This window comes from Astatotilapia calliptera, chromosome 5 (assembly GCF_900246225.1).
Source record: "Astatotilapia calliptera chromosome 5, fAstCal1.2, whole genome shotgun sequence".
NCBI classification, from domain to species: domain Eukaryota; kingdom Metazoa; phylum Chordata; class Actinopteri; order Cichliformes; family Cichlidae; genus Astatotilapia; species Astatotilapia calliptera.
Genome location: NC_039306.1, coordinates 26,920,445 through 26,943,101, shown reverse-complemented (window position 1 = coordinate 26,943,101; position 22,657 = coordinate 26,920,445). Strand labels below are relative to the sequence as shown.

The 22,657-nt window shown below is 40.8% G+C and overlaps 2 protein-coding genes across 4 annotated transcripts in view; one reads left to right on the top strand and one right to left on the bottom strand.

Moving 5' to 3' along the window:
* Window positions 1-5,746, top strand: glrx (glutaredoxin (thioltransferase)). The gene is made up of 3 exons (XM_026168559.1): window positions 1-346; window positions 1,639-1,771; window positions 5,686-5,746. The coding sequence occupies exons 1-2, from the start codon at window positions 140-142 to the stop codon at window positions 1,750-1,752; spliced, it is 321 nt and encodes a 106-aa protein (XP_026024344.1). The 5' UTR covers window positions 1-139; the 3' UTR covers window positions 1,753-1,771; window positions 5,686-5,746.
* Window positions 2,632-22,657, bottom strand: part of rhobtb3 (Rho related BTB domain containing 3) — a 31,317-nt gene continuing 11,291 nt past the window's right edge. For 2 of the 3 annotated variants that reach the window (XM_026168557.1, XM_026168556.1), the window contains exons 8-13: window positions 15,092-15,201; window positions 13,696-13,801; window positions 12,847-13,020; window positions 8,205-8,371; window positions 7,954-8,050; window positions 2,632-5,827 (exon numbers count right to left, since the gene is read on the bottom strand). In XM_026168557.1, the coding sequence (XP_026024342.1) occupies window positions 5,709-5,827; window positions 7,954-8,050; window positions 8,205-8,371; window positions 12,847-13,020; window positions 13,696-13,801; window positions 15,092-15,201 (773 nt within the window). In that variant the 3' untranslated portion in view covers window positions 2,632-5,708. Of the gene's footprint in view, window positions 5,828-7,953; window positions 8,051-8,204; window positions 8,372-12,846; window positions 13,021-13,695; window positions 13,802-15,091; window positions 15,202-22,657 lie in introns of those variants that run through there. The other variant, XM_026168558.1, reaches the window with a different exon arrangement.

Genomic DNA, 22,657 nt, shown 5'->3' with positions numbered 1-22,657 from the left:
GATTGACTTAACCAATGACTGTTGAAAACAAAGAGATCACGTTTCTTCTTCTGCATCGAAAAAATTAATCTGGAAAGAAAAAAAAAGGAAAGAAGTAGGGAACTCCTCACCTCCTCGTCACTTTACCAAGAAACTTAAAATGGCGCAGCAGTTTGTCCAGGCGAAAATTAAAGGCGACAAAGTGGTGGTGTTTCTGAAACCCACCTGTCCTTACTGTACCATGGCTCAAGAGGTTTTGGAGAAATACAAGTTCAAGCCGGGACATTATGAGTGCGTTGATATAAGCAACCACAGCGAAATGGACAGTATGCAGGACTACTTCCTGGAACTTACTGGAGCCCGTACGGTAAGCTTACAGCCTCTCCGTCTCAAGCAGGGCGAGAGCTTTACTTTAATACACACACACATAAATTCAGTGTTAATATCGTTGTATCTTCAGGGCACTGACACAAAATTTAAAGAACACTTCTACGTATTTGTGGGAAATGAAATGTAAGCATCGTGGCCTTAAAGCATCCGGTATTAAATGGAAAATAAAGCAGATACAGATTTTCCATATAGGATTAAGGTAGATAAAATGTCCAGTGAGTGCAGGAAATGTTCCTCAGCGATTTTGGTCCATTTTGAAATGATGACATTACACAGTAGCTGACATGACATGGCACATTTTTTTCTGCTGGAAGCAGCCAACAGATGATGGTACATTGTGGTCATTTAGAGACTCTTCAGACCAGGCAACGTTTTTCCAAACATCTGTTTTGGGCTGTCAGGCTTGTAGCCTCATTTTCCTGTCAGGAGTGACCAAGTGTGCTCTTCTGCTGCTGCAGCCTGCCTGCTTTCAAGGTTCAACATGTTGTGCGTTAAGAGATGCATACTTCTAACAAGTTACTGTTACCTTCCTACTAGTCACTGAACATTTTCTCTTTTTCAAACCATTTTTTATAAACCCTACAGATGGTTGTTCAGGAAAATCCCAGTAGATCAGACCCTAAGTAAGAATGCCCATTTGATAATCTGGAAATCACCATTATTACATGAATCACAATTTCAAGAAGGAACTTCACCTCCTGATTATGACATTCTTCAAATCCAACACACGCCAGCTACTACAGTTTTTTGTCCTTAAAGTATTATTTTGATTTGATTTGATTTGATATACCTTTATTATTTGGATCTGTTCTGCTTTTTTATTATCTCTGTGTTTGTTTATGCAAAAAGCAAATGTACTGTGGTAGAAGTAACTACTCGAGAAGTGTTCTAGCATATGATTGGTGGCAGTAACACGAGGGAGTATGTAATGAGACAAACAGGAGAAAGAAGTCTGGGGTTGGGTCCCTTCGGGGAAGTTCTGACTGTCACAAGCTTCATAGTCACCCGACTTCACCCCCATCTCTCACTTAAACTGAGAAAATCAAGCGTTTGTAACATGAGAGAAGCTCCCTGTGCTGATTTTGATTGTGACGAGATAAAATGCGTTATCAGATTTTGCTGCTCATGCATGCTGCCTTTGATGCAGAAGCCGTGGCAGACCAACAGTACCACAGATATTCCGATATTCATGCACATGTTTCACAGATCACTGACCCTGTGCATGAAGCTGAAAGGGAATTTCTTCCTTTTTTTCTTGTATTGGTTCAGGTCCCACGTGTGTTCATCGGTGAGGAGTGCATCGGTGGTGGCAGTGATGTGGCGGCCCTCCAGAGGAGTGGCAAACTGGAGGGCAAGTTGAAATCCATTGGGGCCCTGCAGTGATTCACCTGAAGATCTCCAGGTATGGCATGGACTCTGAGAATGTAGCTTCCCTTCACCTTAAACTACAGCACACACCCTGTTACTAATGCTCGAAATAATAACAACCGCTTAGAAAGTGTAAGTTAGGAATACTCAAGGAAAATATTATTTAACAACAAAAAAAGTGGTGATGTTTACAAATCGCATTTCGTATTATTAAAAAAATAATTTTATAAGTTATATAGTTTGTTTTACGTATTTTATAAAAGCTGTTACTGGATCTGCTGGAAACTGATGCCAGGAAGCTCCCAGCACACAGTTTCTGTGCTGATATTAATAACATTTGGTGTTTGGCGCTCTGCGGGAATATTTAGGATTCAAGAAATTTCACAAACTGACTTGTTACAGCAGTGGCCTCCTGTTACCACACTTGAATTCAGAGAGCTCTTTAGAGTAATCTATTCTTTCACAAATATAAAGGCAGACAGTACAGCTGGGTGATTTTATTTATTTATTTATTTATTTTGTATATACCTGTGGCCCATCAGGGTTTAGCTCGTCACTAGGTTTGGAAATTGGTATTAATAGGTACTAGCAAACCTGCGCACGTCTTCGTTTAGCACTCAGTTGAACTCTCAAAATGTACAAATATATACGATTGTGGGATTTGTATAAAATATTTGTATACACCATACAGCTGTTTGCAATCACATCACTCTAATATTTATGCAACATTTCATTAAGATCGTTCCACTTATTCAGGAGGAAACATACGCTATGATCATTACAGTATGATTATTAAGAAATTATTAGTGTAGAATGCATAATTCCAGGGAAAGACAAAAAACAAACAAACATATAAGCAGTAACTTGCCAGTGAAGACAGCGATGGAGTCAGCGGTATGTTAAAACATGTCTTTATTTAAAGTCAGACGCCATGTATTCTACAGTCTGTACAGCACAGGCTCAGAGGAGCCATGTGTCTCCACACTAGGTGTGGATGCAGCACTGGGATACACTTTGTTTCACAGTCCACAGTTTCACCTGCTGTTTGCTGATTCGTATTAGTAGGGATGCACCACCAGGATTGTAACGTTCTGGGTTTTTGCCAATGTTTAAAATAACAATTTGGCTGATTTCTGATCCTAGTTAGTTTGATTTATTATTGTGATAGGACAAAAATAAATAAATAAGTGAACTGTTTCAGCGTCTTTCAGCCTTTCATCATACTATCTCGCAGTGAGCACAAATTCAGTCATACATATTTATGAAAGTGGATCCCAGAGATGATAACGGCAAACTCTTGCGAACGAAGACATTCGCCAATGTTATTGGTGAATGTCATCTATTTTGGCAATAGGCCGATGTATATCTACAAGGCGACTATCAATCAATAAATCGCTGCATTCCTGTTTATTAGCAGATCAAGATGTATTCGAGGATATTTACACACAGAATTTAGTGGAATTTGTGCAGCAGCTGGTTGACAGTGGGAGCTTGCTTGTACTATATACACAGAATTTCTGTTAATACTGCAGAAATAGAATATGAAAGCATTACACGCCGCTTCCTGATTGATTGTGATCCACAGATTAAAAAAAAACCCCATCTGCTAGCTGTCACTACTGATCGCTTTCACCCTCGCGTAGGTGAAGGTTTATTTAACAAATTGAGCCGTTATGTTCCATTTCCCCTTTTTTTTTAAATCGAGTAAACAGCCGTGAAACATTAGACTGGAAAGTAGTGCCACCCTGTTCGTCTCGACTCCAAATGTTAAAAAAAACAAAAATCATGTCCACATACGGTATAGTTTACAAAAATAATTGAGCACCAATAAATCATAATCTCTTTATGATTAAAAAACATTTTAAATTAAAAAAAAAAGATAAAAGAAATATTTCGTATTCACCCAGAGGCTTTGAGATTTTTACTGTACTAACTTATGTTCATAATACGGTGCTCTTTTTTTTTTTTTTTTTTTTCCTCCTTGTTTTTTGTGACAGCGACAGGTCGTTATTTATTATTGCAAACAGAAAAGCATGTTTTCTCATTAACCCGCAAAGGAAAGCGTGTAAAAGTCCGCCTCAGTAGATTTTAAAAAGGAGTTTTGAAAGAAAAATGTTATTACTGTTGCTGATTTGGTTTACAGATATTAATTACAGGCTAGATGCTGTTTGATTTGAGGCTTACATTTGAAGCCTTTTCTCCATGATAGTGTAACTGCTTCATTTGACACCTATGTACTCTACTGTGTGGTTATAAAAATCAGTCTGGCTGCAAGACAGTTTATGAGGCTGTGTCATCGATGTGAAAGGATCGACTAAAGTGTTGTAATTAAACCTGTCCTGCTCATTTTCTTACACATGAAAATACATATGACGCTGCTAACAGCAGGAATTGTGGATGACTTGCATCGGGATCATTTGTTTACCCTAGAGTCAATAATTTATTATTTCAGTGCTGTTTAACTGACTCACTCAAAATACAACCTCACCCAGTTTCTTAAACCTGGGGAGAGGTGAAGCAGAGCCAAAGAAAGAATGATGTTTGGTGCAGATCTGGATTGTTTAAGATTAGGGCACTGGGAGGAATCTTTCATCTGTATTGTCAGGAAATTTTAGGATGTAATTTAGCGCAAAAGGTGACATGAAAACAGTAACAATAACCCCAGAGACTTTTAAAGGCTCTGGATTGAATGGAAAATAAATTAAATAAACACTGAGCTTTTGTTATAGAGATGTTGTACGCAAAGGTTAGCTTCCCTCCCTTCCCAGGTGTGTTTACTAAATTGCTGTGGCCAGTGAAAAGTGGAGTTATTGAGCAAATCTGCTGGAAGCTGACTTGGACACCGACAGTGAATGAACCAGAGTTTAATGACACACAAGGACTGAGTGAATGAGTGAAAAGGTAACTCGGATAGGCCATCTCTTGGTCATGTGACTGAACGGGAGACCCGTACTTCTGTCACATGACTTACTGGTGATAGCTAGCTCACTGTTTAACATTATTCACACAAACTGAAAAGTAACGAGTTGAACAGAATAAAATGAACGTTGCTGCAAAAAATAAAAAAAGTAATATTTCCCATGACTTTTTGTTAGATCTTAACAAAATCTTAGAGGGCTTTTCATTGGGCCAATCAGAAACTTCCCCCCAGGGGCATTAAAGAGACAGGAGCCATGAACAGAAAAAGGGGAGCGTTTCAGAAATGTGCTGCATGCTTTCATGTTGTGGAACAATAAAGTATGTAAACCTATTCTTGAGGAGCCTCAAAATAAAACTGCGAGCCTGTAAATGAGCTATATACGGGCACTTTGAGAAACTGTTTTCACAAGTTCACAATCTTTAGATCAGATGGGATGCATCATGAGTGATCAAGGGTTTCATCTATGACAGAGAGGTCCTGCGTCAATCCTACAGAAGACACACAGAAGCTATTGAGTGTTGAGGAGATCTTCCTGTTTAATCAACCTGAAGTCACATTACCCGTTAATGTAGTTTGAAATAGTTTGCACATGATCCTGGTTGTTTTCCTGACAGATGTGTGGTCATTTGATATATCAGTAATTATACTGAAGCCATTTTGTGTCACTGGTCAATATTGAAATCCACAGCTTTGCACGCCATTAGAAATGCGATCTTTCACAGAGATTCGGCCAGTGGCCAGTCATATTAAAGTCTTATTGGGTTTTATGGATCAGTTTTTTTATTATTGCCCTCGAAGGAATAGTCATATTAGGATGCGCCAGTCAGTCCACTGAGGGAGGAGAGGCGCGTCGCAGCAGTTTAACAAGTCTTTCCTTTTCTTCCTCTGCATCGTTGTCTCTCGATCAGCCCTTCATGCAGCAGGATAAAAAGAAAAAAACATGTCTTCTGTCAGTTTTCCCACACGTCGATGTGCACTGGAATCCTTTCTTTTCTTTTGTCATTGTCTTCCTTTGCTCTTCCCCACAGATGGTTTTGGCGTCCAGGTTTGGTCACATGACAAGGCAGCGGGACTTGCGGAGTTTGCGGCGTCGCTGCTGGTACTCGCTGAGCTCTTGCAGGTAGCCTCTGGACGGCCATCGTAGCCTCTCCACCTGCTCGCGCTCCTCATCTGGACACATATAAACGCAATCACATGTTAGACTAATTTGTACTCTACTGGATGTTTTTGTTCTTAAAATGTTAGAGGAAGATTTATCATACTTGACCAATACTCAGACACATATGGAATATGAACTTGTTGGGCTTTTGTTATACTGTTACTATAATATCCGTCCAATGGCCTTTAAGGAGGCTGATATTTGTATGACCTATGATGACAATAAAAAAGTGGGATTGCTACACAATTTTGCTGTTGATGTTGTCTTTATCTACTTTGATGTGGTCAGTAATATGCACAAACATTAAGTATTAAATATAATATAAGGGTAAAGTTATAGTACTGAACCTAGTATGAGGAGTCACTATTTAAAGGTCTGACAGGTCACAATCTAATTTACAAACACGGTGCTTTATGATGCTGTATGGGAGGTTTCCACAGGTTTCCAGGACCATGCTTGATTCTCCAATAAAAAAAAAAAGTAAGTTAATGATTTTAATTTTATTATCTAAAAACAAGTGGATGTTCAGTGTGGTTCAATTTCAATTTACACATAACTGATGAGCACTTTGATTATACCTCATGTAGTTTTAGACGGAGCCCTGACTCAAAAAATAACAACAAATGGGATTATTTTGCAGGGACTATGTTATCTGAGGAAATACTTGTGTTATTTCTTTTTCTGTCTTTCACTTTTTTTCTTTTCTGTTATATTTCACAACGTTAAGTGTACAGGCTAATTATCCCAAATGTACAGATAATCTGTAATCCTTTTCTTCTCTTTTTGTTTATATGTATAAAGGAAAACCATTGTTTAAAAAGGATACATTACATGTATGCAAATGATGTGTATATGTATATATTTCAGTGTGATTATTTATAGTAAAGCAGTTTCTCTTTTTAATCAGTAGATTGTTGTTGAGTTAGGACACATTAATTGCACTGCAGGGCAGCATGTGACGATTAAAAGCTACACTTTAGGTATTAGAAGTAGCACGTGGTCAAAGTAGCCATTAATTTCGCTTGAATCTCTATTTATAATTATTTCCCCTCATCTATGTTCTTACCATGTTAATTATACTTTGTTGTTGAGCCACAGATTTACAGTTGTTGTCCCTCCTGCATTTCTTCCCCACTAAAGCGAGCAACAGTTTCCTATGACTGTAAGGGCTTGTTATTATATATTTTTTTTAAATAAAAGAACAGGGGGCTTCATACTAGTTGTTTCTGGTACTAATGTCGACAGTGCAGATGCTAACATGTTGGTTAATTTGACATGTTTTGCTGCATCTATTTGTAGTTTCTTTTTTCTCTTTTAAGCTCCACCTTTTCACTTTTGTTTGTCCATCTTTACCACTTCTTCCACATTAAACTCTGTCCCTGGCCCATCCCTTACGTCACACAGAGAAGATAAGGGATGGGCCAGGTGTGTTAAGAGATTTTATTGGTCAATGCAAATAAGTGAATGGGTTATTGTGCAGTGGCTGGTCAAGCTGGCCTGTAGTCTGTATAATTATATCGACAAGGAAAAAGGAGAAATCCCAGAGACAGGGCGGGACTGTCTCTGGGTGGGACTGTCCCGCCCTGTCTCTGGGAAGTGAAGCTGGTGCTGAAGTGCATTAAATCTGCTTTCTTTCTGTCCAGCAGGGGGACGACTTCTCTGCTGAAAAAAAATTCAGATTGTTTAGAAGTCTGGTAAAACAAACCTCCTGTTTACACTTTCCTGATGAGCTGATGATCTCAATCACTAGTTTGTTATTGAATACAAAATATTAATTTTGTAAATTAGGGTCAAATGGACAGTAAAGCAAGGTATGCTTTAGCACATGGCTATTTTGTGTCACTGTTGTATGAGTGACTAATTCTTAGTTTCTCTCAGATCCCTTACATCTGGTTTCAAAACAAGACTGGTACAGCAAGAAATGCTCAATTTGGGGAATAAAATTGGAAATCTTGATTGATTCTATACAGTCTGTGATTTTGGCTGGATGGACTGGTGTTGGGGGGGGACACCTTCACTTTATTTCAAAGCACTTAATCACAGGGTAGTTTCAACACTGTAAAGGCTGCTCCCTTATTCGCAGGTGATACCTGTAATAGTGTTTAGAACAGTTATCCCTTTAAAATTGCACACTGACCTGAGAGCTCCAGGAAGTCAGGTTTATGACTGAAGATTAGGTAGTTGTTGGCGATGAAGTGGAGGAGCCAGATATAGAGCTGCTCTGCATTGTGGCACTGGAAATCAATAGAGACACTATATGAAATGCAGGTCTTCTCCTAAATGAAATTGTATGAGCATCTGCTAGAGATGGAGCCTAAGGCAGCTGCTGATTAACAGACTATGTTTCAACAAGAAAATATTGCACTGGATACTTTGATACTCACTCACCTTTGCCCTGCGGAGTAGTCGAACTACACTGATGCCTGTTGATGCCAGCTCTCTACTGGGCATGCTCTGAAGGTAAGCACATACGCAGACCTCACACAGATGCTGCAGTCGTTTCACTTGGTACATCTCGGCACAAACCAGCACAGCCATGGCCTGAAGCACACTGGCTGGACACACAAACACACAGTACTGTCTGATATGCTGCTTACTAGGGCAAAGAAAAAAAATCAATACAGCATAGCATTGCAATATTTTGCATGGCAATAAAATATTGATATCCATTTTCTTCCGCTTATCCAATTCAGGGTTGCAGGGGGCTGGAGCTTATCCCATTTGCCTCAGGGTGAGAAATATCAATACATGGGCACCAAATATTGATATATTATTATATAAATTAAAATACTCTGAATAGTATGAACAAAAGGGCTCATCTTATGCACCACCATCCTGAGAAAACTTAGATCAGACTGGTTTAACTGAAAAACCATCCAACAAGGGACACACTTAGCTTGACAAAGCTACCTCCTAATTAAGAGCAAGGTAATGGCTCAGTCACTTAAAATTAGGACAGCGACGTCCTAGCATCGACAAAATTGATTGTATTGAATTCACATACCAGCTGTAACTTGCAGTTACTAAATTGTTGTCGAGAGCCTGAGGTTGTTGCACACTCACAACTACTTTTGATCACAAGGTGATTTCTTGACAGGAAACAACCTTTCTGCAAACAGTCACAGTCTGACTTGGAGTGACTGGAGTCACTCTCAGAGAGACTGTGGAAAGCTTGCAAATATTTTCTGTGTAATTTATAAACAGAGACCGATTACCAACATGTTGCCATCAGTCTGAATAAGTTGTCATCATTGAGCACAACCCAACTCTTGTCTTAGCAGGCTGCGAGCTGGTTGTATTCTGGTTATCTTCTTATAGAACAGGAAGTCTGACGAGTGCAAATTTAATAGTTTAATGTGAATATCTGTCTGTATAGACAGCAAGAAATATGTGACATTTTTACAGTTAACTGCTGTATTATTAGAAACAGATTGCATGTATCAATCACAGGCTGATACCAGATTGATTGCAGACTGACTCAGTCTCATAGCAACATTTATGGCAGGTTTTAGTGGCAGTGTTTGTTTGCTTGGCAATCTCATTTTGCAGAAAAAAACTGAAGTGAGATAACTTTTAACTTTGAGGACAGATTTTGTAGCTGGAAACGGCTGAGAAGTCGCAATATGTTTTACTGCACTAATCAGTAAATCATAAAATGTTAGGTATCACACTGATATATTGTCAAAATATAGTATTGTGGGGTGTCTGGTGATTCCCACCACTACTAGTTATTGTATACATTAAATACTGTGAAAGCATTATACGTATATTAAACCAATGTAAATCCGACTTTGTTCTAGATGTATGCAATAGCTGGACATATTCTCCCTGAAGCTGAAATGTTTTCTTATCCTTCCTGTTCCAAAAATCATTCAGGTAAAGCACCACAATGAGCTTAAATCAATCAAACACTGTCACAATAAAACCGATTTGGGTCTATTTTACACACAATTAGAATCTGAAGAGCAGATTTCTAACACATAAGTGCTATCAGTCCAAACCACTTCCAGCAGAATTTAAACTCAACATTATTTGACATGGTTTGGTTTGCATTTGCACAGCACAGACAGGAGTGATACGGTTGAATGCTCAGCTGCTCCCAAAACAGTAAAACTGCACACAGCTCAAAAATGATCACTCAGCTCTGCTGTTTCTGTCATTTCTCTCGAAGCATTTTAGGATCTTTCATAAGACTGATTTCATTTTAAAGACCACACTTTTGTTTTAGTTCTACAGATGGATTTCATTCACATCCATGCAAATACTTGTTGCACATATAGATCTGATTTTTTTTAAATCAACTGTCATTCCAACTGTTTTTTTTACCTTTAATTATGAACACAGTGTAGAAACAGAGTAGACAAAGGATTGCATGTGAAAACTCCTCTGACATGAGTTTGTTCTCATTGTTTTGCAATGTGCAAATGTTAGCCAAGCACTGGCAAAGTGATTTTTTTTTCCTGTTTATCATCACATTTATTTAACCAAAAATGTGTCTTTTAGGATGAGCTTGAGGCGGCCACTGCAGCGCGTCTGGGCTTGGGGGTGGTGGCAAAGTGATTAAAAAAGCTTAGACACATACAGTCGATGGATCGGACAATCTGAAACCTGTTCCCCTCCCTTTTTTGTTGAGCTCTTAGCACGTAAGCCACATTTCTGAGAAGTATGCGGCTGTCCTACCTGCCGAGCTGTACACAAGGTTGGCGACTAGCTGGATTAAAGAGTCAAATTATTTTAAGGGTCGGCCATAGGTGCACATGTAGAACCTCAAAATAATGAGAAAGTTGCTTTGTGACTGCTGCATGTATAAAGAGATGACTGCAAAAACCGGAGGGGGCTACAACAAAGAGAGTAATAAATAATCATAATGGGAAATTTTAAAGGCAAAATATCGACAAATAATTAAATGAAGCTCTTTAATCACAACCCAAGAATACAAACAAATGTGTATTAATTCAGAACTTGTTTAACATCCTTAACACCCATTATATACTCGCTCCAGCTTGCCATTTTTGTATTGGTGCAACACAGACTGCACCACAGTGTACACATTTCATCATCAGATATTAACATCAAATCTCAGCCGGTTGTGAATTTAAATAAAGCTCCTTAGTCAAATCACTTAATGCTCAAATAAATAATTACTCATCGCTCTTTTTGTGCTGTCAAATTACATGCTTGCATGCAGCAAGCACGAAACAAGCGGTGTCGATCTTTTTCTGTAATGTCAAAATGTCAAATTAAATTACCCCTGATGCAAACAGATTCCCGCCGTTTATGTCAAACACCACCTTCAGCATCCTTCACTCACTCGTGAGCGCTGATCCTCCGCGTGCGTCCCTGACAGGACGCAGCTGAGCAGCAGCAAAACAAGAGGGTTTGTTCTATGTCACTGCACAATCACCCAAATGAACATTAACACAGCATCCCTCATATGTACAGTATACATTGTTTAACACAGGGAAATACTCTGATGGTTCTTTACTTTTGATTTCACACCCTTCTTCTTTCTTTCTTTTTTTGTTGTTGTTGTTGCTACTGGTGGAATTACCTTGATTTGACCTTGAGTGCCGAGCTCTTACATAACACTACAGCGGCTGCAGCCTCTGAAGCAATTTCATGTCTTTAATTTCCTGTTCCCATGACTCAACCTGGAGCTGTATCTCTGGAGAAAGCTTGCTTATCATACCCTGATCTAAGCTGGATCATAAGGACTGCTTGTTGAATTTTTTTCATCATTTAATTTATTTTTTTTAACCAAAAGATCTCACGCCACAGAATAATGGGATTGTGAGCTGCAGAGAGCTTGTTATTCAAAGCTGATTATTCTGAAGTTTTGCATTGTCTATTCAGCAGCTTTGTTATATAATGCTACAAAGGAGGGTGACAGTCAGTGTTGCAGTAAATCACTCTGCAACTATACATTAAAGTGATCATTTTTATACTTCTAATCAATGAACGTAGCACATTATTCTTTCTCAATTTGTATTCATAAGGTCCAGATTAGATACAAGCTGCTTTAGAGACCCCAGCAAACACACTTATTCACAGCTGCACCGACTGATCTTTTAACATTAGGGGGCAGAAAAACTCATAAATAAGAAGAATAAAACACAAGTTACAAAATGTTTTAACTGACCCAGAAGCTGAGAGTCGCAAACATGGAGCAGAGCCAGCCTGAATATCACATAAATATGGTGACGAAGGCATTTTGGAATTTGAATAAAAATGTATGAGTGTTTATTCATATCTTATTCCAAAAGGTTTATATACAATCTGTTCAAACAAAAGAAGAAGAAGAAGCAGCAAAAAGTCCAATATTTAAGATAAAGTTTTTATAATGATAGGGAGTAAGTTCTAAAAATACTGCTTAATGCAGCAATTAATGTTGTAGAAGTGCCTCCAGTGTGTTTTATTTCTATTCTTTCCTAAAGCTTACCACCGTCACCAGAGAGAATTACCAGCACTAATTACTTTGAAGACATAACACACAGCGTGTCACATAGCGACAGGAAAACAAAAACAAGACGTCTGGGGCCGTGATTTGGCACCATTAAAAGCAGTGATGCCAAGAGTTGATTTTGTCATCAGTAAATCTAATTTAATTTTAAGCTCAGCGCTGGTTTCAGAGCACCTCCTGAGAACAACACTGGCAGGATGTGGCAGTCACACAGATGGTTGATGGGACTTGTCATCTGCACTTTAGTTTTGGTTTGTGTTGAGCAAGCGGAGCCCAGAAGAGAAGCTGACATATCTCTCTCGAGTGTTTTATGACTGGTAACGCTGATTATTTCCATTTCCAGTTGTTGCTGGGCTGTTATCATTACACTGATCAGACTCGGGACTTTCATCTCTTTCAAAAATCAAGCAAATCTCTGTTCAGATCTATCATCCCCCGTTAAAAGGAAGCAATATCTAGGGCTAGTTTCCCATATTTAGCCACCTTAAGCATTCATCCTACTGTGTACAACGAGACAGTGGTCATACCAGTGCAGCTATGCCTGCTGCTGACTAAGTGAAGGAAACTCACCAGGACAGCAGGAGTCGGTGTAGAGGTACTCGAGGAAAGACAGGAAAGTGTCTGAGGAGACGCCGTGGATGGGCACCACTCGGCTACGAGCCTCTGCATACTTCCCGCTGAACATGGCGGCCATGACATCACAGCGGGCCACCAACACTGCCCGGTGGGCTGGCAGCACACTCCCTAAATCACACGTGTGGAAAATTAAGATGTAAAGTTGAAGTTTCTATGAAGCCTTTCGGCAGCCACAGAGTGTGAAGTGTTTGTGAGTAACATGTTTCATCTTGATGCATCGGCATGAGAAACTTCAATAGCCGCCATGAACACAAGCTGACTTCAGTCAGACATTCCTGCTAATATAGCAGAAGTGTAGAGTATAAATGTAATTTCGGCTTTTAATGAGTGATCGGTCACAACTGCCCATTTAAATGAACAGGAAATTATTGTACAACCTCTCAATGACACAAGTCTCATCATCGAGTACCATTAACAAGACAGATTTTCTCCATGACCTCCATGAAGTTTAGCGCACAGCTCAAGGGCACAAGGACAAGAAAAGCTGGCTGCAATTTTTATGAGATAAATATTGATTAGGAGAGGCTTTTTAGCATTATTTCTAAATTTCTCGATTTCATAGAGAAATGCTGAATGCAAAAGAGATTCTGCTGAGCTGAAACACGACCAGAATGAAAGAGAGCCCATTGCTGGGGCTATTTGATCTTATTTTGTCTCCAAATGGATGATCGGGCCAGGGACGGAGATCCTAATTCAATCACGGCAATAAAATATGACCTTGTTCTGCTGTGTTACATGCATTTGTAAATGTGGGTGTGTCTAATAGGATCAACGTGAACTTACCTTGCACCATGAAGATGACATCAGAGTATAGAGGAGAATTGAAGAGGTTGACGAGAGTCTGGGGACCAAGCTGAGCTGCCCTCGCACTCGGTGTGTCCCTGGTGCCCTGCACACACACACAAACACGCAAACAGTGGAGAAGAAGACAGAAGAATCGGCCAGTGAGAGTTGAAATTCCTCTGCTGCATATCAGGTACTCGTTACCAGCACAATTGCCATTCTGTGCATCTATCCCACATCCCCTGTGGAATACTAATGCCGTCTCTGCCAGTCTTGCTTAGCAGTACCCAAACATGCTCGAACTGCAATGCCAAGAATGTCATGAGTGGAACTGGCTAACACAGAACACAGTGAGAAGCAGACGGCAGTCCAAACTGTCTGTTATCAACACGTTCATGTATTCTGTACTGCACAGCGGGTGAAACTGGTGGAATAAGAAAATCTGTCAATGCGTGTGTGTGTGTGTGTGTGTTTGTGCTTTTTGCAAAGTGTATGTGCACACATGGATTTCAGTCCACAGTAGAGTGCCTTCAAAGCATCCCATTTCCACTATGTGACCTTTCTCAGTCAACTGAAGCGCAAAGAACTCCATAATTTCACAGTGAGAGAGTGAGACAGAGAGCAAAATCAACACACACAGTTCAAGTTGGAGGCAGAAACAAAATCAAGAGGCTTAAAATTTCATAAATCAATCAAAGCTCATGGAAAACTTATGGGAAATTAATTTATACAGGTCTCACAGAGTCAGATTCCCCGGAGGTGCTGGAGATGATGCGATCAAATCATGACAAGACATTAGGCTATCTCATTGCGTTAAAGTGGCCCAGCCGTCTCGGTGTGTCAGCTCATCCCAGCACCGCCTCAGGTAGAACTAGTCCTATCCAGATGGGTTGGTAGACTATGCGTGGTGCCAAAGGCTTGTCAGACACAGCCATGTCACATCTCTTTATCCCACTCTAAATATTAAAGCCTGCTGTTTTGTAACATAGAGCCATGTCATGCTCTCTGAGCAGCTGCAATTACACATTACAGGCGTGACGCTGCAGTTTCTAAAATAATTTTAGTGTGCATGTGTTCTTGTGTTGTGCTTTTTGCTCCTTGGAGGGTATCTCTTGTTTACTTTCTGCTAATTCCCACAGTATCCGAGAGGTGATTACAGGCAGTAATTATGTAAATATTCTAATTATAGCAACATTATTACTGTGCTGTTTCCAAACAAGTCGCACTAATTAAGGCACTCTTAGTCTGCAAATGCAAAACACATGTTATACATTCAAAGAGCAGATTTAACACATTAAAGTTATTTAACCTGTTTATTAAGGACAGACCAGTATCGGTGTCATACACACAGTCGAGCCTTAAACAAGATTTTTATTATTGCGAAATTTGTCCTCACCCTTTCTCTGCCGATGAGGGATCGTATTCGGTCTATAAGCTGAGCCACAGCGAGAGAATTCTTCAGCTTCTCATCCAGGGCCTCCTGGAGGTGGTCCCACTCCCACGCTCCTACAAAACATCCACAAACAACCCAATTCTATGGATCCACAATAGTTTACAGAAACACACAGGCAAACACTTTTCTAGCTGGCACTGTGCTCTGACCACCCACATACCTTACACCAAACACTTGAGGCCTGTTTTTGTCAAAGTTGGCTTGTTCTAAAATTTTTCTGTTTATGTAATCTGTTGTCATTATGGGTGGGGAGCCCAGTCCAGATTCCACCCAGCAAACTCAGAAACAGTGAATAAAAAAGGCATTTGTAGAACAAATCGTAAATCTGCCTTCAAACTACCTGGTTAGTAATTCATATTTTACTTTCATTTACGTCAGTGTACCTGGTGGCAGGAAGAGCTGGGCCTAGAGTCCACACAAGTCCAAAATGCCCTCAACTCACTTGGACTTCTGGGTAAAAAATTTGATTTGGGTATTTAAAGGTCACTGTGATCTCACAAAACACATTTTAGGCCATAATTCAACAATTAATGAAGGTCAATTAATATGGCAAAGTTTTACACAAATGATTAATAGGAGAAAATTATGAAGTGATGACATTTCATATCAAAAAGTTAACACTTTTCTGACCTTTATTCAAGACATAAGTCTGGTACTGAAGGAGTGAATGGGACCATCTTTTACATTTTACTTTACATTTAGTCACATATTAAATTAGTGATCTGCCATCTTCTGTTTTCACAGGCTACACATTTGTTGAAGCATCCACATTTAACATTTTGTAGGTTCTTTGCAGCAAGTAAAGAACCTACAGTGTTCAGAACTGTATTGTATAGCAATCGACCTTATTGAACAAATAAAAATACACCCAGCCACTCATGGACCAAATAGCCTTTAACAACAGGTTCAATAGCCCATGCTACCAGCATACTCCCCACAGACTACCCTGAGAAACAATCCAATCCAATAATACAAGTCCATGTACACTGGCTGGGCAAACTCCCACAGACCTTCAATTATCATTGAGAGGGTGAAGAGCTGATACAGTGACCAATGAGCAAAACCTCATTGTTTCTCCTGGATCTGAGGTTCAACTTATCAGTGGATTTCCTCTCCATTACTCCAGCACAGACTTCCTGAGAGGCCCAGGAGTGTGATCCCAAAATTTGGAGCATACTCTCCAGTTCCTTTTGTTAAAAAGGTGAGCCACCACTCCAGTCTGTTAATCAGACCTCAACACAATGCTGCAGCATATCAGTCTTGAGGACCACTAAAAGTCTTCTCTGCACATGCTATATAAGTCTGGTGAGACATAAATGTAAAAGCACACAATTGAAAGTTGTACCCTCTGTTCATATCACTCTGTCTTCCTGTATAGAAATATTGGCATAGTCCATACAAATCAGAAAAGGTACTAGACATGCTTAAAAAAAAAATCAAAGCATTTTCAGATGTGGCTGGTATAGACAGCCTCAATGACTACAGACCTATAGCCCTCACGTCTGAGACACTATCTGTGTTTTAAACGGATAGTGTCTCAGCACATCAGAGACTGTCTCCCCCCTCCCTTGACCTCCACCAGTTTGTTTACAGGGCAAATCGGTCCACAGAGGATGCCATCACCATCACACTCCACAGAGCGTTTAGCCATTTGAAGAACAGGAAAAGCTAAGTGAGGATGCTCTTCGTGAACCATTCGACACCATAATCCCAGACATCCTCACTCCCAAACTGGACCTTCAGATTCCCCCTGCCACCTGGATCAAAGATTTCCTCACCAACCAGCCTCAATCAGGCCTCACCAATCCCCACCTCTCCTCTCCCTACTGTACGCCCTGTACATCAACCCACCCGACAAACGTCGTAGTCAAGTATGCTGCTGTCTCATCTCTGATGGAGATGAGACAGCATATGGCACGGTGACACATACAGTGGTAGAAAATAACCTGAAGCTGAATGTCCTTAAAACAAAAGAACTCATAATGGACTTCAGGAGGCACAGACAGGTCCACTCCCCTGTCATTATAAACGGAGAAGAGGTGGAATCTGTTTCTGCCTTCAGGTTTCTGGGCACCCACATGTCTGCTGATCTCACCTGGATCCAAAACACAAACGCCCCAGTAAAGAAGACCCAACAGTGGCTGCACTTCCTCCGTGTCCTGAGGAAGAAAAACCTGGACCAGACGTTCCTGCTGGCCTTCTCCCGCTCCTCAGTGGAGAGCATCCTCTCCTACTGCTTGGGCGTTTGTTACGTAGGGGCCACAACTGAGAAGAGGAAGGCTGCACAGAGGGTAATTAACACCTCCCCCAAAAATCCTCTGCTGCTTTCTACCACCTCTAGAGGCCATCGCCAGATCCTCCAGTCTCAGGAAAACCAAGCCCATCACAGGTGACCCCATGCACCCACAACCTGTTTGACCCGCTGCCCTCTGGTCGGTGCCTCAGGTCAATCGGGTCCCACACCTCCGGACTCACAAACAGCTCCTTCCGCTGTAAACAAACACTATTCCCCCACCCCTGCCCACCCACCTCACCAGTGTGAGCCATTGTCTGTGTAACCCTCATCACGCTGGCCACTCATATACAGACTCTATACTCAGACCAAGTCCTTTTGCACTGCTTTAAAGCACTTTGCTCTCCAATGTGCGTCTTTCTATTGTTTTGTATATATTCTTCTTGATTTTATACATTTCTCCCATTTGTTATTTATTTCTGTAGTCTCATTATTTATATTTTATTCCTGCACATTTGGTGTGGAGCACTTATAATTCTGTTGTACATGTACAATGACAATAAGTGGCTATTTTATTCTATTCTAATATTACAGTTAAATCACAAGTGACAGAAGTAAAAGAGGAGCACAGCGGTGCAGTAGGTAGAACTGTCGCCTAATCACAAGAAGTTTTCTGATAAAAACCTGCTGGTGACCTCAGGCCTTTCTAGGTATGATTGTGAGACTGTGTGGTTGTCCGTGTCTGTCGAGGCTATACCCTACCTCTCGCCAAAAGTCATTTGGCATAGGCTCAAGCCCCCATGATTCTGAACTGGATAATTTGATACAAAAATGGATGGATATATAAGATACTAGTTTAATTTGTGAACCTGTTCTTCACATGCTGTACTGCACAATGTTCCTTTCAGGTAAATGCCAACATGAGCATGCTAACGTGCTTACAAAGTCTTGCATGCTGATGTTTAGAAGGTATCATTTACTACAGTGGCTTGCAAAAGTATTCGGCCCCCTTGAACTTCCCCACATTTTGTCACATTACAGCCACAAACATGGAATTCCAATAAAATTGATTCAAGTGAAAGACCAATACAAAGTGGTGAACACGTGAGAAGTGGAACGAAAATCAGACATGATTCCAAACATTTTTTACAAATAAATAACTGCAAAGTGGGGTGTGCGTAATTATTCAGCCCCCTGAGTCAATACTTTGTAGAACCACCTTTTGCTGCAATTACAGCTGCCAGTCTTTTAGGGTCTGTCTCTACCAGCTTTGCACATCTACAGACTGAAATCTTTGCCCATTCTTCTGTGCAAAACAGCTCCAGCTCAGTCAGATTAGATGGACAGCGTTTGTGAACAGCAGTTTTCAGATCTTGCCACAGATTCTCGATTGGATTTAGATCTGGACTTTGACTGGGCCATTCTAACACATGGATGTGTTTTGTTTTAAACTACTCCCTTGTTGCCCTGGCTTTATGTTTAGGGTCGTTGTCCTGCTGGAAGGTGAACCTCCGCCCCAGTCTCAATCTTCCAAGACTGCCCTGTATTTGGCTCCATCCATCTTCCCATCAACTCTGACCAGCTTCCCTGTCCCTGCTGAAGAGAAGCGCCCCCAGAGCATGATGCTGCCACCACCATATATGACAGTGGGGATGGTGTGTTCAGACTGATGTGCAGTGTTAGTTTTCCGCCACACATAGCGTTTTGCATTTTGGACAAAAAGTTCCATTTTGGTCTCATCTGACCAGAGCACCTTCTTCCACATGTTTGCTGTGTCCCCCACATGGCTTGTGGCAAACTGCAAACGGGACTTCTTATGGTTTCCTGTTAACAATGGCTTTCTTCTTGCCACTCTTCCATAAAGGCCAACTTTGTGCAGTGCACAACTAATAGTTGTCCTATGGACAGATTCCTCCACCTGAGCTGTAGATCTCTGCAGCTCGTCCAGAGTCACCATGGGTCTCTTGGCTGCATTTCTGATCAGCGCTCTCCTTGTTCGGTCTGTGAGTTTAGGTGGACGGCCTTTTCTTGGTAGGTTTACAGTTGTGCCATACTCCTTCCATTTCTGAATGATCGCTTGAACAGTGCTCCGTGGGATGTTCAAGGCTTGGGAAATCTTTTTGTAGCCTAAGCCTGCTTTAAATTTCTCAATAACTTTATCCCTGACCTGTCTGGTGTGTTCTTTGGACTTCATGCTGTCGTTGCTCCCAATATTCTCTTAGACAACCTCTGAGGCCGTCACAGAGCAGCTGTATTTGTACTGACATTAGATTACACACAGGTGCACTCTGTTTAGTCATTAGCACTCATCAGGCAATGTCTATGGGCAACTGACTGCACTTAGACCAAAGGGGGCTGAATAATTACGCACACCCCACTTTGCAGTTATTTATTTGTAAAAAAATGTTCGGAATCATGTATGATTTTCGTTCCACTTCTCACGTGTGCACCACTTTGTGTTGGTCTTTCACGTGGACTTCCAATAAAATTGATTCATGTTTGTGGCTGTAATGTGACAAAATGTGGGAAAGTTCAAGGGGGCCGAATACTTTTGCAAGCCACTGTATCTTCGGTTTCCATGTGTGCATACTAAACAGGACTAAGCACAAAGTGCAGCTGTATCTGATGAGAATCTCATTTGTTTTTATGATAAACACACACTGGACATTTTGACTGGGTGATACCTAACTTTCAATTAAAAGGAAAAGAAGCATTGACAGAAATGTTCAGTAGCTGTTGTGAAAATCTGTTGTGGGAGTAACAAGAAACACAAGAGATTGCCAAAGTCACACTGAGTCACCATGTGGAAAATTTGAATGTCTGCAAAAGAAATCATGACAATCCATTCAGCAGTTGCAGATATTTCACCCTGGACCTAAGAGGTCAACCAACCAACCAAACAAACACATAAATGCGCCAAAATATTCATAGCCACACCACTAATGCAGCTGAAAATGATCGCTCAACAGTAAACAAGGGCGAGAACAGATTGTCAGGGTTTAATGCACAGAGGTTTCTATAAAACAGGATGTAAAATATAACGACCCAGTAATTATCAGCACTGATGAACGTGATAAACCTAAACATAAAAATGCACAAAACTGCAGAAAAACAAATAAAATTCTTCATGCTGCTTCCTCAGCTGAGACATCTGGAGAAAACAGCTGGATTTCATTGCAGTGTACTACAATCTTAAATTGTAGATGCTTTATAAACGCAAAACATTCCTGTAGCTTGATTGGGGTGGCACACTCTGTCTCACTGGGACATAAACAGGCTGTCGAGGAAAGAAGGGAGCTGGTCTGGTCAGGATTTAGCTCATCATTAGTTCATAATGATGGTATTTGGCCTGATAGAGGGATTACCTCAACAAGCGGGGCCGGATAATGAAACTGTGTGGTGCAGACACCTCAAACGCAGGCCGAGAGATTAGCTCAAGCGCTGTCGTGCTTTTACGTGACGCAACTGGACACCAAGACTATGTATTCAAATAGACAAAAAGTGGACAGGCAAACAAGTTGGAGAAGAAATCATGTGTAAACAATTAAAAAAAAACAATCACAAAGACATTTCCAAGAAGTTTCATTCCTGGCTCTTAAGTTTAACTTCAACTAAATTCGAATAACACAGCAGCAAGGTCAGCAAATCAAACTTCTAAGATAATTTGAGATAAGATGCCCTAAAAAACAACTGGTCCTGAATGTCCTCACACACACACACACACACACACACACACACACACACACACACACACACACACACACACACAGATCTGTGTCACAGACATGTACTAAACGTGTTAAACATGCACATACACACCACACCAACCAAGTGACAAATTCAATAGTACAGCAGCACAATACACAAGGAGACAGAGTCTCACAGTGTTAACATCACACAAGCAAAGTCATGGCCTCTGTGACTGTCCATTCACACTCATGTGACAAAAACCCCAAGTTTGGAATAACACCATGGGTGTGTGTGTTTACTGATACATGATATATTGTTATGCAAATTAGCTCTGGAAAGCCAAATAAAATAAGCGACAACTGCCAGTTGTTGAATCACAGTCAAAAAAAAATATCTATCCCATCTCTGGAAAGGCAAAGTACAGCTTGTTGTGGATTTACTGCAAATGAACAAATATTGGCTCGCTGAGCTCTGAATGTTTCTGTGGGCAAAGAAGACGCTCATTCACATCTGATTAGCCAATTCAAGAAAATACACTAGCACACACTCGGTATATGAGGTCAGCTGCTTTAAACATACAGTGAGACCCACCATTTTGAAGGTTAACATTACCGGTAGTCAATTTTTACACGAGACTTAACACCGTCTCCCTGCAGTCTTTTATGAAAACAGGGTATTCCTAGTCCACTCAGCACACGCACACATTCCTCCTGCTATTCTCTCCAAGCACCCCCACACACACACACACACACACACACACACACACACACACACACACACACACACACACACACACACACAAACTAACGGTAGTGCTCAGCTTTTTACCATCACATTATCTACAGATGAGCAGGGTCTTACTTTCTTCTCCCCTCTCATTTTCCCCTTGGTCCCAGTTTTTCCACTCCACACTATCCCATCTTCCTCCTCTCTTACTCAAAAAATATCCACAAAAACACACAAGGACTATGTACACATGAACACACACACACTGCCCTCCCCTTATTTCAACTGCTGGTTTTCTTATTCTTATTCAGACAGTCACTCAGAGAGAATCAGTCTAACTCTATAATCTTCTTCCCTCCTCTGCTTACCCTCCACCAGCCGCATACACTCTCAGCTTACGTGTTTGTGTGTCTACTTCTGCTGTTGATTTGTTTGTGTGTCAGAGCATCAACGCGACTCACATGCACGTTAACAGGCAGCCAGGAATCAGATGTTTGCACAGCTTTTTTTGCCATAAGGATTTGTGCACACCGTGCAGCCTGTGTTGAAGTGCCAGCTAGCAGGCACTGCGAGCTGACATGCAGCAGGCACAGCACCACAGACTCTAAGCTGTGGGAGCGAGAAGATTTTTTTATTACATTGCTAAAGTTGAAGAAAATATTGCATGCCTGTTTTACTGGCTTCACACCCGACTCGAGAACACACTGGATGCAACTGCCTCAGTGTTTACAGTGCCTCGGATGTTTTGTGCTTGCATGCTTAGTCCGTGAGAGCAACCTAATAGATGGCATTGGAAATTATACAAGACAGGTGCACTTTATCATTTCTTGATGTAAATATAAGCCCCCAGGAACAGGTGG

Coding starts and splice junctions, on each gene's coding strand:
- glrx (XM_026168559.1), top strand. CDS start 140: ATGGCGCAGCAGTTTGTCCAGGCGAAAATTAAAGGCGACAAAGTGGTG. Junction 347..1,638: donor AACTTACTGGAGCCCGTACG/GTAAGCTTACAG, acceptor GTATTGGTTCAG/GTCCCACGTGTGTTCATCGG.